Source organism: Lytechinus pictus, chromosome 8, assembly GCF_037042905.1.
Source record: "Lytechinus pictus isolate F3 Inbred chromosome 8, Lp3.0, whole genome shotgun sequence".
NCBI classification, from domain to species: domain Eukaryota; kingdom Metazoa; phylum Echinodermata; class Echinoidea; order Temnopleuroida; family Toxopneustidae; genus Lytechinus; species Lytechinus pictus.
The window spans coordinates 25,950,795-25,969,912 of NC_087252.1; the positions used below are offsets into that span (position 1 = coordinate 25,950,795).

A 19,118-nucleotide genomic window follows, 5' to 3' on the forward strand; every position below is an offset into this window, starting at 1 on the left:
GTCCCGGAGATGGGGTATGGTTCGTTGACGCCTCTCCAATGACGGCTTCCATTCCCCACCCCACCCCCATTTCAAATTACGATTTCTTAAATATTTCTCGACAATCTTTTTGGTATTTTAGGTGGGGGTACATTATGCACCCTAAGGGCTAGACGTGTACACCCTCTAAGGTGCAGATGGACAGCCCAAATAGGGGGTGCACACTGTACACCCCTTTTCGGGGTGTACGTGTACACCGCTAGGGGTACTCGTATAGAGACAGGCCTGTGCACCCCTAGGGGTGTAAAATTTAACCAGAATTTCTTAGTGTGTCGTTCATGAGGCTTGCCAGTCAATATAACAGAAGAGTGTCACTATTCATAAAACAAGAAGGTCGCTAGTCAAAAAATAGAATAGGGTCGCTAGTCATAATAGTCGAAGAGTGTCACCAGCCATATTTAGATAGGATGGTAGTTAATCATGATAGCAGAAGAATGTCGCTAACCATACTGATAAAAGGATGTCTTTTACTCCTAAGAATATATAGAAGAGGGTCGCTATAGTCATACTTACTGTAACTAGAGGGTAACTAGTCATACTAGACGAGTGTTGCTAGTCATAAAAGTAGAATAGGGTCGCTAGCATTAATAGTAGAGTCGCTATTCACAAAAAAGGAATGACTGCTAGTCACAATTAGTCACCTCAAACAAACATTGTAGGTTCGAGTCGATCCTGGACAACTGAACTGACTGAAATTTGCGTCGATAGTTGAAATATAATTAGTTAATATTACAAGAAAATGTCTCTTACAAACAAAATTCTGAACTTCAACGTGTGCTGTCTTTTTTCTATTGCACCTCTGCACAAATTCTCACCCGGCGTCAATTTGTGCACAAATTCACACAACAAATTGTCAACCCTGCGCAAATTGCCGCCTCATTTAGGTGACAATTTGTGGAGGAGGGGACACCACAAATTTTCGCCCCATTTCTCTAAACACTTAAAGACCCTGACCGGTGTAAAAACAATCATATATCAAGAGAAAGGTAATGATTCATAGAATACAAATATACCAAAAATATTACATATATCTCCTTCCATTTCTTAAAAATATTAAATCAAAATCAAAGAAAATTGCTCCATCCAAACTCGTTTTGATTGAGAACCACCTCGTCGCCTGGAAATGATGACGCCACGTTGTGTCTGGAGGGTTGTGACTCCATAGGTTTGTGTACAAAAGCATTGGGTATTTTCTTCCATTTCCATGTTATGAATCCATTTTTTTTTTCGTTTTCAGATGAAAATGGCACTCAACATTATTCACTGTTCAAATTGATGTAAACCTACAACGATTCACTACCTTTTTTTGTGATTTCTTTGTTTGGCTCTTATTGGGCCTAAATTGCTATGTCAGGCAAAGTTGTTTTACATAATCTGAATGCAGATAGAATTGAAATCTGCGCCAGATAAGCAGGAAATAAAATATGGCAAAAACTAGTTCAAAACTGTAGATTTCATAAATTCAAGCTTGTGGGAAAAAATATATGTGATATCCCTTTATGATAGAAGTGAAGAGAATGAAATGCGTTATCTGGAAAGCAAAAAAAACACCCAGTTTTTATGTGTACAAACCTATGGAATTACGACGCTTCTTACACAACGTGACGTCACGGTCTCGAGGCAGGTGAAAAGCACAATAAAGCCTATTTTCTAAGCCGGGTTCGAAGCCCGATAATTGGAATATTCTTAAGCAAAATACTCAGCTGGGAAGCGGTGAAATGCACAAAGCATACATTGTTCCATTCAGTAGCTCATAAGCTTTCGATTGGTATATTTGCTGACCTCGTTGCACTTCCCAGTACTTTTCTCCATATCGATTGTTGTATTATATTCAAAGGTTTTTTTTCTCTGTATATTGAATTTTATTACCCTGCATTTTCTCATTATAGAGAAATGCTAACCTCGTTGCACTTCCCAGTATTTTTCTCCATATTGATTGTTGTATTATATTCTAAGTTTTTTTTTTTCTGTATAGTGAATTTTATTGCCCTGCATTTTCTCATTATAGAGAAATGTCCTGGGCGTACATTGTATTCCTTTAATGTGCAGATTTGCAAATAAAGTGATATATAACAACAACAAATGTCAGTTTCATTTTTGGGTCTGGTCTGGGTGTTTAACTTACTTTAGTACCAATGACCTTCTTCTGATCATGCGCAGCATGAAACTACGAATGGGCTTATACCAAAAGAAAGAAAGGATGGCGCTCCAATAGTCTCCAAAGGAGGGGGGGGGGGCTCAAAGAAAGCGACCCGAAGTGAAATGACGTCACGAATCAGAGACTACACTAGGGTCAGGTAACACAAAGTTTAGCGATTAATTATACTTGCTTATATAGTGCTTAATACTTACTTTGTCAGAAGTCTCTAAGCGCTCTATAGTATATGCAGCATAATTACCCCGGCTTTAGCAGTGCAGCTGTTACGCGCGCTGCGTTTCAAGGAATAAATTCCTTCCAGGTACCCATTTACCTCACCTGGGGAGAGTGCAGCACATTGTGGATCAATTTCTTGCTGAAGAAAATTACGCCATGGTTGGGATTCGAACCCACGACCCTCTGTTTCAAATTCCGGAGACTAATCCACTGGACCACAACACTCCGTGTGATTAATCATACGCTTGATTGTACATTGTAGCCATGCAATGGAATCATTCGTAGAAGAATGTTCTACGATCATCGCTATTAGCTTTGTCTTACGGGCCCCCAGAACTGATCCACCCAGGATTCAAGTAGGACAGGACTAATACTGTTAAGGGGGAGTGAAAGAGTAAAAATGAATATTGCTGGTTCAGGGCCGCAAAGGTGTCTTTCTGAAGGTGTGTTCAAGCAGGGGGCAGGAGATAAAATTTAAAGACGATATTGAACCTGTCATCTTGTCGGAAAATTTCAAGTAAAAGATGAGAAGATGTAAATGTCTGATTACATCATATCTATTTGGGGTTTTCCAAGCTTCAGGAGGTAGTTGAAACACTTTTATTTTGAAAGTTATGATGTATTAGTATAAACTTACCATCAATTGCTGACTTTGAAATCATTGGATCTCTCTCAGAGGTTTCGACTTTACTCGTATCAGCATCCACCTCGGGGGAGCCTTAAGGAAATATAAGACAATAAGGATCTTTAGATACTCGACGAGAATTAGATTCAACGGGGAAAATTCATCTGTTCCAATAATTGAAATCTTTCTCGTCTGGTCCTTATCCATGTTACCGGTAGCAATATCAAAATTGAATTTTTGATATCAAGAAAAAAGAACAAATCTTTCATGTCACAATAAAAAAAATTCGCTCGCAGTGCCTAAGAGGGAATTTAATATTTTGCTCATTATGGACCTTAAAATATCAAGTTTTGAAGTCAATATAAATTATTTCTATCTTGATACCATTTTCTAGCATCATCAATTTAAATCAATAAGACAATGTATATATATATATAATTTCTATTGTAAAGTTAATTCATGACTTTTAGTACTAAAGTAAGTTGTCAAGATGAAATATTTGTCTTTGATATTTCTGACTATATTATGACTGCGGGGATATGTTGTATATTAACTACAATCAGTCTTTGCAATTATCAACAAGAAGAACATTTACTGTCTTGCTTTGTCTTTCGTCTTGCTTGCGGGTCTGACAACTAATATTTCATAGCTGTATAAATACAGGTTATGTACATCAGTACATTAAAACTAACGAAGGTTTTGTAGGTACCATTTTCATAATATAAGACATAGCCTGGATAATTTCGACATGGGGGATTCGTCATGACAAATGGTTTGCACTGCTTACCTGCAGGACTATGTGAACTGCAACACTTTCAACAAAAAAAATACTTTAATACTTCAACACTTTTAGCATACAAGGCATTAACTCAAATTCATTTTACAGAGTATGCAAATTGACATTTCCGAAAATTTGACTTTGAATGTTTGAGGTGGTTTAATTACTCTACCTGATCTAGACTTAAGTGGAAATCGAGTGTCATTCTCATATTTCTGTTTCTATGGGGGTATTTTGTGTTCTTACACTGCAAAAACTCTGGTGTTGATTTAACAACAGCCATGAATCTATATATGTCCACACCAGAGAAGTGTTTTCGTTTTGGGCTAACATCAGATAGATGCAACACCAATCAGCATCAAAACATAATCGGTTTGATTCTAAACTGGTGTTGTTTTAATATTTCTCTGGTGTGAACATATAAAGATTACGGGCTAGTGTTAATTCAACACCGGAGGTTTTGCATTGTAGCATTTCTGTTTGCTTATGATTTTCCTCATGTGATTTGTGGAGTTTGTGTGTTTTAAGTGGTTTTGAGAATGTTTGGTCATATTATCATCGGATGGGTGATGTACGTCTTTCTTTTCATGAGCATGGGATTGTAACTGAACTGTTTTCTGTGCTGGGGGCTTGCTCCCAGTGCATGATGGTAGTTCAATACTCATCTTCAGGTCAATCCTGTTCCTTCTTAGAAAAAGGCGTGAATCTGTTTCAATCTTGTATGATCTTTTTATCAAGACGTTCTGCCACACTGTGTTTCCTAGCTTGTAGGGCCTGAGGCATACCGCATACATTCGTAATTCCGAAGGTTCGTATTTCCGAAGGTTTGTAATTCCGAGGGTTCGTAAGTCCGAAAACGAAATGAAGTTCGTGATTCCGAAGGTTCGTTAATTCGAAAACGAAATGAAGTTCGTAATTCTGAATGTAATTTTGAAATGATTAACGAACCTTACTTCATTTTCGGACTGACGAACCTTCGGAACAACGAACCTCATTTCGTTTTCGGATAAACGAAACTTCGGAACAACGAACCTTATTTCGTTTTCGGACTGACGAGCCTTCGGAACAACGAACCTTATTTCGTTTTCGGATAAACGAAACTTCGGAACAACGAACCTTATTTCGTTTTCGGATTAACGAACCTTCGGAACATCAAACCTTATTTTGCTTTCGGATTATCGAACCTTCAGAATAACGAACCTTCGGAATAACGCCACAAATGTTCGGATTAACGAACCCTTTTACGTTTTCGGAATAACGAACAGCGAGGTATAGGCAGTTAACGTGTTTCATAATTACGAACCTTCAGAATTACGAAGAGTAACCGAGGCATACAACGTCTCCTTCTGTCAGGTTGGGCAGGTCTTTTGCGTGACAATTGTAGGTTTTCGACTGCTTGTGTTACTGGCCTGTAGTCTCTTCCTGTCTTCACCGAAATTCTCCGCACCTCGTGGGTTCAAGAGGCTGGACGTATTCGGAAGTATTTTTCTTGTTCTCTTTCGGTGTAGCCTCTGGGCTGGGCTGCTTCCAACATCTTGATTTGGAGTGTTTCGAAGTTCTAGGACTGCTAGGTAGGCGTTACCTTGCACTCTGATGTTTTCTTCAAAAGTCGTTTTGCAGCCTTGACTGCGGCTTCAACTTTCCCGTTTGCCTGACCGTGTCTTAGTGATATCGTGACATGATCAAACCTCCATCTCTTGGAGAACTTTGTGAAGTCTTCAGATGAGTAATGTGGTCCGTTGTCGCTAAGAACAGTACTCGGGATGCCATATCTAGAGAAGTGGTTCTTCAGTTTCCTGATTTCCGACTGACTACTCAGATCATACAGTCTGTTAATTTCCCAGAAGTTGGAAAGATATTTAATCAAGAGTAATAAGGTATTGTTTCTTGTTGAATTCAATAAGATGAGTCCAAACTTTCTCCCAAAGACGGTCGGGGATGTCGTGTGGCATAGGGTCTCTTTTTTTATTCTACTGCTTATACATTCTGCAAGGTTCACATGTCTGGATGTACTGCTTCACATTTGCGTTCATTCCGGGCCAGTAGAGGAGTTCTCTGGCTAGCTTGAGAGTTCCTTCAATTCCAAGGTGAAAGGTATAAAGAGTATCTTTCATTTCCTTCCGGATGGTTATCGGAATGAATATTTCTCTCCTAGTATTAGTCCATCAGCTTAGCTGCTTCAGGTACTTCTGCTTTGTGTTCCGGCCAACCGTTTCGGATTTCCTGTTTGACTGTTTGTAGAACTTCATTATTGTTGGTAGGGGTTTGCAGTTGCTTGAAACTCTCATCTCCTATACTTAGAGTTTCAACAATGTTCACTTCACCAAATTCGCTGGCTTCAACATTTGAAGGTAGATATGCTCTTGACATCATCTTCATTTACATTCTTTGTAGGCGTCTTGGTTCCTTGTGAAGGGGCTTCTTGACAATGGCCTGTAGATTTTCATGGTCGCTCTCAACTATGACCCTTTGCCCAAATTTATACAGGTGACACCGCTCAAGCGAAAAGCATATAGCGAGGGTCTCCATTTCAATCTTGGCATACCTCTGTTCGGATGTTAGAGCTCTGCTGACAGAGGAGAGTGGTTGTTCCTTCTGGAGGAGTACTGATCCAAATCCTGACTTACTAGCGCCAAATTGTATAGGCAGTGATTGGATTGGTGATAGTATGCAAGGACTGGTGCCCTGGTCAACAATTCCTTTACCCTTGACATTGCCTTCCCATGTTCCTATGTCCAATACCATTCTACATCTTTGTAGGTAAGTCTTCTCAGTGGTTCGAACACATCCTTGAACACTTCCTTGAAGGCGTTGCACTTCTGCAGGGTTGGAAGGGTTGGGCAGCTCTAGGACGGCTTTTTACCTTATTGGGGTCCACCTTTAGTCCCTTGTCCGTAACTATGTGTCCAAGAAATAGAATACTCGTTGCCTTCACCACAGACTTTTTAAAATTAAGTTTGACGCCTTTGTCTCTGCATCTTTGGAACAAAGCTTCTAGTTTGCGATCATGGACCTTCTCTGCTTGCTCTTTGGTGTCACCTATACCAAACAGGATAATGTCATCAGTGACAAACTCGCTTACATCGAGACCATCTAAAGTTTGTTATAGCTTCTTTTGGAATATTTCTGCTGACACATTGAGAATAAAAGGCAGTCTCTTCCACCTGTATCTCCCGAACGGGGTGTTCATTGTCGTAAGGTAATTGCTCTCATCATCGAGCTTACAATAAAGATAACCTGATCTTATATCAAAGTTAGAAAGATCTCGGCTTTTGACAGCTCAGGGAAAAATGTCCTCAATGATTGGCAACCTGTTTATCTCTCTTTGAAAGGCTTTGTTGAGTGGTCTTGGATCAATGCAGAACGTAGCTCAACTCCTTCTTGTCCTTTTTTCGTTAATGACAAGTCTACTGCACCATGGGGTTGGTTCCTCAACCTTTGTCAAGATGTCTTGGTCGATCAGCTTGTCAAGTCCATCTTTTACTCTCTGCTTCATTACAGCTGGTACTGGCATGGCGTTACATTGAGTCGGGGTCACCTCGTCTCTGGTTATTAGCTTAGCCTTGCATTGTAGTTGACCTGGAGTATGCTCCTCAAAGATATAACTAAATCTGTCTCGGATGTCTTCAGGACTAACAACACGCACTTGTTTTAAGTTCCCTTAGTGCTCTGTTATGAACTTCATCTGCTCTGCAGCTCTAACACTGAGTAGTGGTACCAGGTCCTCCTTGACGACAATGGAATTTACCCTGTATTTCTTGTTGTTCTTAGTGTTGCATATCACAATTTTGGCCATACCGACTGCCGGCAGACGATCTTGGCTGTACATCTTTAGCATGATGTTCTCTCTGGTTATGTCTACTTCACTTGGTACAAAGGCTCTTTGGAATGACGTTCACGGTGGCACCAGTCTATCTGAAAGTTTGGCGTCTTTTCTTTGATCCTCATTTCCACGAAAATTCCTTTAGACGGTTTAACGCCTGCGGCGTACACCTCTATCTCGAGGGAGACGCTTTTAACCGTTTCTGTCTCAGACTCAGACTAGTTGTCTGCTGGGTCCTCTGGCTTTGCGCTATGAAACTCTTTCTTGTGCTTTGAGGATTTCTTGCGAAGTGGTTTTCTTTCCCAACTTTCTTGCATGTCTTCACATAGGCGGGACATTCTTTTTTCTTACGCCTATGAGCCTTTCCACAAAACCTGTACTTGATAAGGTTTTCTTTTTCATTCTTTCGTCTTTCACTCCTCGTCCACTGCTTTATTACATGTGACTTTTCTACCCTGCGGATCATCTCCATTGACTTTCATTTGGGAGGCAGTGATTTCTGATGAGCGACAAATGTCTGTCTTTCCTCTGGATGAGGGTTTTCCTTGTTGCAGCATCAGCAAAACCCAACACATTTCGATCCCTGATAAGGATTTCCTTCAGACAGTCACAGAACTTGTAGGTCTTGGGTAGTTGTTAAAAGTCTGTCAAATATACTTCTATGCTTCACCTTGTCTCTGGTCTCTTTTGTTGAATATAAATCTTTCATATATCTCATTTGTCTCTCCAATAATGACAGAGTTCATCTTTCGAATAATGACTTCAACTTTCTTGTCATCTCCATCTCTCTCGAAAGTAATTGCATTGAAGATTTTCATAACTTCAGGACCTGCTGTATGGAGGAACACAGCTCTCTGATATTCACTGTCCTTTTCCTTTAGCTTCGTAATGACCTCATAATTTCCATGCATTTGTTCGAACATCTTCGATTCCTCCACCCTATCTTCCTTAAGCTTTAGGGGTGGTGGTGCTACATGAAAAATTGTGCCTCAGCCATGTTTGTGTTATGTGTATGATTTTATCTGTTGTCTATTGTGTCACTTGTAACAGCCAATTATTCACTCTTTGCTATGTAATAATGTAGGGGTATGTGACAAACCAGTTCCTACTCTAGACAAAAGACGGGTATATACAAAATTACGTAAACTAAAATATGCACATTAATAAGGATAACACACGTTCGCACAATGGCGGACTATCTGGTACCCACAATGCCATGACAACTCTTAAACTATACAGAGGTGGTCTGAAATACTTTACAGGAACCTCCCTGTCTAGATCACATCTAATAGTACGCACTTCTGGAACAAAACATTGAGATTCTTCTACCGACAATAGCGAAGACATTCAAGACCTCTTGGATTCTGTACGTTTGTGGCTATTTCACTTCTAGTTCTATTCGATTACCTGTAACTTCTAACATTAAACATGATAAGATCTACAAGTAGGTCTAATAAACTTGCACTACGTATCACACTGGTACAGTAGAATTCCAAACAAAACGGAGCATATCATACAAGTGTATATCTCAAGACTGGACAAGAAGAAAGAAGTATTGCATATCACCAATAAATAATTTAACAACTGACCTTTAGTACATTTACAGTTCCAAATCTTGTTAGATGTATGCTCTTGAAGTTTAGGTCTTTTGAACACCAGTTTCAAATATAAATGTAAACAAAGCTCAGACTCTAAACCTTAGTCACACACATCAAGTCCCTTTTCATTTTCAAGAGGTAATAACATTAGTTTTGCGCCTGGGCATGCATAGCCCAATAATCTAGACAGAGGCTGCAGTGTCTTAATGTCTTTGCTGTTATGCAGAACGCAAGAAATACGTCTGATCTGGCGAAGACAATAACTGCAGCCTCCGCCTACATTATATGCTAGGGTATGCACTTCGAACGACAAGTAGATCCAGATCTGTTACACGAGACCAAAGTCCAATTCCGACAGTATACACATCGAGAAACTCACTGTCAGCGTTACTTGCATGTAGGACGGGCCACAGTTAGCATAATCAGAAGTAGATCTAACTTTGATCAGATTCAGCAAGTAGACTAGGTGAGTAGGTCTGAATACACAGCACATTGGTCCATCATACATGTCATAAGTCCTTTCAAATCAAATGACGTTCTCTATTCTGTTCACTTCAAGTCCGAGGCTGTACAGGGGCTGCGGAAGCGGGAGGGGGGGGCTGGGGGGCTTCAGCCCCCCCCCCCCCCTTTCCAAAGCCTCGTACAAAATAACGTAAGAATGACCATATGATTGCGATTTTGTTCATGGTCAGCCCCCCCCCCCCCCACTTTGAAATCCGTTCCGCGGCCCCTGCTGTAAACTTCTGATGTCAAAATTGTAAACCCAGCTCAGTCAGGATGGTCATTCACATAAGAGTCATGCTTGCATACATCACGTCCATTTCCTTACAAATGTAGAATATAGATGTTTGGCAGTCGAGCTCAAAGATAGCTTCCATTCCGATACGATAGACTAATGCAGTTCAAATGCATACATATACGGCGTCAGACTCAAAGTGGTTCCTGGTCCAGTCCTCACACGATCGGCACAACAGAAGAAAATCCCGCTTCACCTCAGATTCGGCCTCTGAGGACGATCACAATTGTTGGGGACGGTTCGACAAGCTTATCTCGGGTAAAACCTGTACTGGTTCCAAAATATGTGACTTTATTTGACCGTCTCATGCCATTTTGGTAATATTGGCAAATTTTGGACCAAATATGACAATTTTTATCTGCGGAAAATGGTCCCTTATTAACAGAATGATTTTGTAACCACATCCAATCAAAAGGGGTTATCCTAAGTTTCAGAATTACGATTGAATTTCTTTAGAAATCAAAATTTAATGTTAAAATGTGTGCTGGATCATAACAATCAACCTCACGTAACTTTATTTATTTGTAGTTTTATTTATACAAGGAAGCATTTTCAGTTTCAGAACTGCTTTCCGCAACAGCCCTTTCCACATAACACAAAATTTGTTACAATTGATATTGATATGATACTGAATCAGTAATATTTACATAATCAATAGCACAATTTCATATTCGCATATATAGGTGTGCGTCGTGGTCTAGTGGTTCTGACTCTCGCCTTTCAAATAGAGAGCTTTTCTTCAGCAAGAAATTTATCCTAGATTCTAATTGTTTCATATGATATACGTAGAATCATAATCACCATTTGCGCTCAAATTGTTAAAGTCGGCCTTTCATCTTATCTTGTTTGTAAGAATAAACTATGATATACCAAAATATCAGAATTTAGAGGGAACTACCCCCTAAAACGAGAAATCAGCTTTTATTGGCCCAATGATGAAAATGAGGGTGAAAATATTTTTCCACCCCCTATTTTTTTTATGCTTCCGCTCTCAATGTTCCTTTCCTCTGACTGGCAACCATCGTCCATTATGAATAGCGACGCTTTCTTCTATTTATGACTAGCGAACCTCTTCCACAATTATGACTGGCAACCCCCTTCTACTATTATGACTAGCGACTCTCATCCCCCATTATGACAGGCGACCCTTATGATCAATGTACCATTTTTCTTTTTTTGACTAGCAACCATCTAGTATTATGAATACCGACTTAAAAATAATTACCAGCTAGTCTTACTTCATTATTAATGCTATTCCGCATTTGGATACTTACAATTACTACTTTTCAAAATCAATGTGTGTAAAGGAATTTATACATTGTTCCCAAAGAAATTTGAAAACAGAATTCCATGACTTTTCCATGACTAAATTGCTGCTTTCCATGACTTGCTTTCTGGCACGGTTTCCAAAATCAGACACATTATGACGGCCTCCATAACCTCCCCTCACAGCCACCCATTCCACCCACTACCTTACTCATGACATGTGCATCTACATGTATTATCATTGGTATAATGGTCTGTTTATTATAATATAATAATTTAATTATCATTCAATTCTAACTTCAATTTAATTAACTTCAATCTCTGTCATTTCACAATCATCAATTAGTAATGCATAAAAAAAATTACATTTCTCCTTGTAATTATTATTGAAGTTACTTTGTCATCATACCATTTAAATCGAATTTTGATAATGCTATTCCACAATTCGTGCCCTAGATGCTATTATAAGTATTATTAAATGTTATGAATTATGTATTTCATTTGAATATATTGATTCATGTTTACTTAGCTCTTGAGGAGCGTGTATAGCGACCGCAACTCAGAGTGCTGATTTTTTGTAGTTCAAATTTGAACTAGATAAATCAGCAGTCCGAAGTGCATTTACTATATTATATATTATATACATGCTCCTAAATACATGTAGATAAATTATAGCTCTTTATTTTTAGAGTGTATATAGATAGATAGATTACAGAGAGAGAGAGAGAGAGAGAGAGAGAGTAAGAGAGAAATTACTCTATCAAAACATCATCAAAATCTATTGGAAAAATGCATGATAAAGCATTAGATGTGTAATGAAAAGAGTTGATGTATACATTAATACTAACAGACCAAAGAGTAGACGGGTCGTGTGGTCCAGTGGTTAGAGCATTGGACTCATATTCGCAAGGATGTGAGTTCGGATCCCTACTCTGCCATTGTCTCCACTTTTATAAGAAAAAAAGGACCGGAGAGTAATTTCTCTCGTCTATAAGTTCACTATGACTGATTAACCAAGACGTAAAATGTTTACTAGGTAATTGGTTATATACAAGCTTGGCGTTTACCAGCAGAGCGCTGTCCGGTCGAGTTCTTACGGGAGTTACCATAAACAGAAACAGAAAGAGACATCCCAGAGGAACAGCACATAATCTGTGACATTTTCTGTAAACCAGTGTCAACCCTTTTTATAGAGTCATCGTTTCCTGCAATTTCAGGAAATTATGTCTCTTTGCTTAAGCAAAGATGCTATGCCCTGATTGGAATATCATGATTTTTTCAATGGGAGTTTGACTATCGCGAGAAACATACCACCTCACATTCCTTTGTAAATGTGACTTTTAATTAAATCATGATACTCAATTCTATAAGTATTTCTGCATTAAATAGGCCTATAAGTGCATTTATCACATGTGCTCATGTTTATTTCTAGAAAACTTACCTTGTGTGCCATCATTGTGGGTATGTCGACGTTTCCATATCCAACAAATGAAAACCACTGCTGCTGTCCCACTGAGAACTATCGGAACTGCAAAAAAAAAAAAAAATTATGAGCCAAAATGGTGAAATTTTGTTTTTGTATAAGTGATGTTAGTATATTAAAAGATTATCTAAGCACATTCTCCACACGTATCCTTCCTTTCAGAAATAGGCGGTGGAAGCGTAGGGGGGGGGCGGGGGGGGGGGCCTGTCCCCCCTAAATTTGAGGTGGGGGGACGATCCCCCCTAAAATCTTTTATTGATAACTTTTTTTTGCTTGTCAATTTTGTTTCCTGCGTCCCCCCTAAATTCAGGTGGACCCCCTGAAATTTTATGCCCCCCCCCTAAATTCTTTGGCTTCCGCCGCCAATGCTTTCAGGAAAGCATAGTATTTGTTGCTGGGGAAGCATTTTTAGGTCAACAGCATTTCGTGCTGATGCATAATGTTTTATTAAGTGGATGGGAAAGAAATTGAACATTACCGATCTTCACTGCTCTGATGGCACCATGGCTCTTTTCTTTTACAGTCTCGACAGTTACTGGAATTGTTTCCGAGGGAATAAAAATAGATGATTCCACCAACATGACCAAGATCGATGCGGCTTTCCGTTCTCTCGACCCGGGTACATCTGATGCAACACATGTGTATAAGGTTTCACTTGGGCTAGCCTCGATGGAAATCAACATGTTTTTTGTTGAATCAACATTAGTTTGCTCCACCTGATTTATGGTAGTCAGCTGTTTAGTTCCATGCAGGAAGAAAAGTTCTATATCAGGATAGTAATTAGTCACCGAGCAGGTTAAGTTAATAGTTCGGTTGGCCAGGACACTGCAAGACTCCGGGTTGCTGGCGGACGACACATTATTAAAACACCCATTGATAACTGGAAAGGGTTCTTTCGGGGGAGCTAAAAGATTGAAGAAAAAATGAATGCATTAAAGATTTATATCACCTTCGTGCAATCATTATAACATTAATGCTTCTCATGCTATGTTTTAGCATTAATATCAGCATTCCTTGTAATTTTTTTAAGACTTAGAGTTGCATTATCTTACATGTTCAACACAGCAGAAAGACATGCAAATAGATCAAAATACCTTTTAATAAGTATTGTCTCTGCAAAATACACATTTAAAACTATTCAAACGGCCAAAACAATATAAGAGATATATTAGATTTCATTTTCAACAAGTCGCGCATAGTTACCGGGAATGCTTATAACATTTCCTTTTATTTGAGGATAAAGAGCATATTATGTTCCATGGACTTGATGCCAATATCATCTAGCTCCACTGTACCCCCAACCTATATTTATCTGGTAAAAATGTTTACCTTGATATCTTTCTAATCTACAGGAAAAAGGACAGCTATGGTGAGGAACTCTTACCATATAAACTGACATCTGTAAAGTTGTGTATGACGTTCCCCTTGTAGTTCGCAACTCTGCATGTATATCGACCTCTCTCTGCAAAAGCGACTTCTTTGATGACCAAGGAATAATTTTCATTCATCTCCATGATTTCACATACCCTTTGACCTTCACATTTACCGGTGACGTCATCAGTTGGAATCCATGAGACAAGGTTTGGTGCATTTCTTGGGTCGTCACCTTTTTTCCAGTAGACAGCCAATGGTGAACCTCTAAACCGGCATGTCAAAACTGCTCTGTCTCCTATTCTTACATCTTTGTGTAACTCAGTGTAGACAACATCATCAGGAACATCACCACGAGTCCCTAAATGAACAAATTTTGTTATTCACAACAATTAAATAGACCTGCATTTATTGTAATATGCGTTGTCACATTTCATTCCTTTAAACAGATTACGCGTGAAATTGTCATAATTTTATAAATATTTTTGGAAAAGTAATGTTATAAAAACATAGGGAACTTATTTTACTTACATCGAAAGTGTCAAAATTATATAATATTTATGATTTCGTGTAATAACATAAACAAGAGGAAAGAGTTGATATGACATCAACCCACCTAATGAATATTCATGAAAAATATTAATACTGAAATAAAATTAAATAAGTTTTTGCCATCTGATTTTGATGAGATTTTCAGCATTTTGCTCTGTTTAATTTTGGTTTATTCAGATATAATTAATCTTAGTCTGAAGTACCCCTTTCACGCATTGCATTACGAGCATTGTAATAAAAAAGCAGGATAATAAAAATGACTTTATCTTGTTGAAATACACAATAGCTATCTGGAATACATTGTATTTATCATGATAGAAATAATTTTACTGCTTGAGTGAACTAAGTGTGATTCATAAACTCAATTTAAATGTTCACTTGAATTAATCATGTACCAGTACTAAACCTGTAAGATATTTTAATCCTAGAATAAATGAGAAGTAATTCAGAATGATTTACCATAGTAAAATACTATGCAATAATATCTGAAACGGTTTATGGAATGACTTTCAAAATCATTGTGGGAAATCAAAATCTTTGTTGATTTGTTTGTATATGTTGTACAACCTGAAACTCATGCCATTTTATCAGTAACATTTGATCACCTTTTAATATAAAATGGGTGCTCACATTTCTAAGCTATGACATTTCAAAACTTAAATTTGTTAAGGAATTTATGGTTGACGACGCTGCTGCCCTCCGACAAGTGGCAACTTGTCTTGCTTCTGCTTTGCAAGCGAGACAAACAGCAGTTTCCTTACCGATACAGTAGAAAGTAATGAGTATAAGCATTAACAAATACTATTACAGGACCTTTTTTTATATAAGGACGATCAAATACTAATAAAAGACAATCTTATAATAGCTTGTCCAAAACCTTCACCACTAACCTGTAAAGAACATGAAGGAGCAAACGTTCAAAACACATAATATCCAGAGAACCAGTCGTTTTCTTTTGGGAACCGCCATCTTCAGCTATGCGGCATGGTGAGACATGATCTACAGTATAAAGCTGTATTCACTTGGATCAGTGCATCATGAGCAAATATCAATGTTTACATTATGATTTATGGGCCCATCATTTACCATACATCTGTTAATATAAATCTATGCGCAATGCAAGTTCGAACAAGCTTTGATAAAGTTAATGATTGCTTATTTGATACTTCAATCATATATATATATAATGAGATATGTATCCTGATCATAATTTTTTTGAATACTTCAGGGCAGTACTGATAATAAAATTCCATGGTCCTCCATTGTATGGATTCCTACTCTTGCTTTCAACAAATGTGACCTCAAACGTGAAAAGAAAGGGCATGGTGGCATCTGACGAGAAGCAATATATGTATTATATATATATATATATAAATGTGTAAAGTTATACATGTACAACAACTTTTGGCAACTCTTTTTTATTTAAATATTGTAAAGAAATGGATGAAGAGAACAAAGGTAGGCGTAGCTTAAATCAAGGTTCCCCAGAGCTATCTACCCTTTGGAAAAAATGGAGATGCCGAAAAAATGTCTCTGCCGGGAATCGAACCCGGGCCACAGCTTTGAACGCCGGTGCCTTAACCACTATACCACAGAGACGGGTAAGCGGCTAGGTCGACCCCGATCTGATTGACCGTCAGATAGACAGATTTTCGACACCATGCCAATTATAATTTCCTTTGTCGGGTGAAGGTGGGTTTTGAACAATGACAGGCCGCCATATATATATGAATATAATTTTTGTACAGGGATACTTGAAATATGTTGTGTTATTTACAAAATGTACAATACAAACTGTAATTGTTGAAATTGGAAATAAACGAAATGAAATGAAATTCTCCCAACTCCCAGTTTAACGCAATGCATATTTGACATCATTCAAAAGATCATTTAATTGTCTCTGAAATAATACCCTACATGATATTATTATGGTTCACATGGAGGTGCAGGGCCTTGAAATGTGGGGCAAGGTCAAATTTCAGAAGTTGCAAAATGACCCAATATTGAAAGTCACTGTTCCTTTTTTCCGTAGTGATGAGTAAGTTTCTCAGCGGTTTCTTTTGTTTTCATCCACGTTAACTAGTCTGCTGGGCAAACCCATCACTCGAGTTAAGAGTCTGAATGTGCAGCCTACTCATGCCTTGTGTACTGAAAGCTCAACAGCAAGTTTTTTACGTGCTAGTCTTTGCATGGAGGCACACTTGTTGATCAAAGCTCCAATCAGGGTCTGTGCTTGCAGACTACACGTTAACATCGACATTAACGTGGAATCAAACACACCTCTGCACAAGCAATTTCATAACAAACAAACAAACAAACAAACAAACAAACATGCATGGTTATTTCAAACCACGACTCAAAGTTTAATATTAGAGTGGAGGGTTGAGAGATCAATCGTATATATGAGCTGATAATGTGTTTCTCTGAATGTAAACAATCATACTTTATCTACAAGTGTTTGCTTATTGCAATATTTTATTTATCTAATCACAGACCCAAATTTAGGGGCGTTAGTATCATTAGCCTTGTTACTGATTAACCTTGTTTAACATAATTCATGAGGTCTACCTGCTATGGTCATGGGCAGCGTTTCATGAAAAATGTCAACAATTACAAGTTGTCATTCACTGACAAGCTATAATAGAGTCAGAAACAAGACATTGACTCTGCCAATCAAAATCAAGAATATAAATAACACATCAACAGTAATAAATTTACAGAAGCAGCTTGTGCTACCAACTCGCACGAACGCCCCCATCCAGATCTAGACTAACTTCTTTTCTACCTTCTCTCCTCAATCTTCTGTCTGTCATTACAGCTAATATCATCTCCACCATTCGTTTCCTTCCCAGACTTCTTTACATCCTTGTTGATTGAAAATACAATTAATTTGTAAACTGGTTCAACACTCCAAACATGTGAATCTGAATCCTTGCTGGCCATTGAAAAATACAACACATGAATGCATCAAATTAACAGTTGATGGTGGTATTTGTTCATCACTCTGGATGATTGAGTATGCTTCTTAGAAATAAAGAAAAATGTTTCTTAAACATACGTATAAGAAGTAAAGGAAAATAATAGTGACAAAGAAGTCGAATGAAACAATGGTTTAAAAATATTTTCTCCTGTACAAATCATTTGACTAAAAATTTTCTTCGCAAATTAAAGTCATGATTAATTATCCAGCCTTAGTTCAATCCCGGGGGGGGGGGGGCACTCAGTATATAATGCATAGTGGGTATGTGCCGCGGAGGGGACCCCCCCCCTTTTCACACTCAAATTTCCGATCCAAGGCATATCATTTTTGTCTTATTGAGAAAAAGAATAAAGAAAGCCGCTCCAAAGCATAGCATTTTCTTCTTATCGAGAAAAAAGAAGAAAGATATCCGTTCCAAAGCTTCGCATATTTTCCGTTACGCCGTTCCGGTCGCATTGATCTGCTACGATGAGCCGCAATTTTGGCGAAAAGCGGCCGGAGAGCGCTGTCCGACTATCTCCTCTGCGCTAGCGCAGCCGGCACCCGTGCGCCGTGCAAGCTGCATGCACGTATGCCCGTTCCATTGGGATGCACACGCAGGCGACCCGTTCCAAGGACCCCCGTTTTCATAAACATTTGTAGTTCCGAAGCCCGTTCCGAGGACCCCTACCACTTTTTTTGTTGAGTGCCCCCCCCCCCCCCTCCGGGGTTCAATCAACTGAACAATTGATGTTGCAATGATCTTTTTTGGCAACATCAAATGAGAAGGCTATACATGCACCAAAACTTTTTTTATTTTACACAAATATTGCAAATTAAATGTTGTAAATTAAACAAAGGTGGTCATCTTTATTTTTATTACATTAAGTCTCTCAGATATCACCCTCTGTAAAAAAAATATATTGTAAGGGTTTTTTTTCTTTCCTTTGCACTTTGATCTTTTTTGTACAAATGTTAAGACAATTTCATAAAATATTGTAGTGTACATATTTACATTTTGTGTCATATACTGTGTTTATTATTCAATTTATGTATTGTCGAAAAATATGTATCATAGTCATTCAATAGAGGAACCCTGTGGAAGGGTTGAAATGAAAAAAAAAATGTGATAAAACAAATGAGTATCATTTATGTTAATTGCGAAATTAAGAGTCTGTGCCTGCGTACTAATCATTCGCTGTTACATAAAAATACAAAATCAGTGCATAGAGGCAAATATATTCAATATTGTTTGTAACTTAATGTTACGATCTCTGGCAAATTTGAATGAAATCTCTGGTAAATTGCCAATTCGTACATTGCCTACGCATTCACTCGTCACATTGTCTACTTTCATTTAGTCTAATGCTATTCCATCCACCAACACCTCGTCCAACAACCATTTGGTAAAATCATCACTTCGTTTAATCACCAGTTCGTCAATGGCCACTTCG

General features: G+C 38.3%; 1 protein-coding gene across 1 annotated transcript; it reads right to left on the minus strand.

The window, feature by feature from the left end:
- Nucleotides 1-1,995: 1,995 nt before the first annotated feature.
- Nucleotides 1,996-15,708, minus strand: LOC135154900 (uncharacterized). The gene is made up of 5 exons (XM_064103131.1): nucleotides 15,596-15,708; nucleotides 14,167-14,514; nucleotides 13,261-13,686; nucleotides 12,741-12,827; nucleotides 1,996-3,131 (listed from the first exon to the last, which is right to left on the minus strand). The coding sequence occupies exons 1-5, from the start codon at nucleotides 15,672-15,674 to the stop codon at nucleotides 2,992-2,994; spliced, it is 1,080 nt and encodes a 359-aa protein (XP_063959201.1). The 5' UTR covers nucleotides 15,675-15,708; the 3' UTR covers nucleotides 1,996-2,991.
- Between the last annotated feature and the right edge of the window lie 3,410 nt (nucleotides 15,709-19,118).

Coding starts and splice junctions, on each gene's coding strand:
- LOC135154900 (XM_064103131.1), bottom strand. CDS start 15,674: ATGGCGGTTCCCAAAAGAAAACGACTGGTTCTCTGGATATTATGTGTT. Junction 13,687..14,166: donor TACAGATGTCAGTTTATATG/GTAAGAGTTCCT, acceptor TCAATCTTTTAG/CTCCCCCGAAAGAACCCTTT. Junction 3,132..12,740: donor CCACAATGATGGCACACAAG/GTAAGTTTTCTA, acceptor TATTTCCTTAAG/GCTCCCCCGAGGTGGATGCT.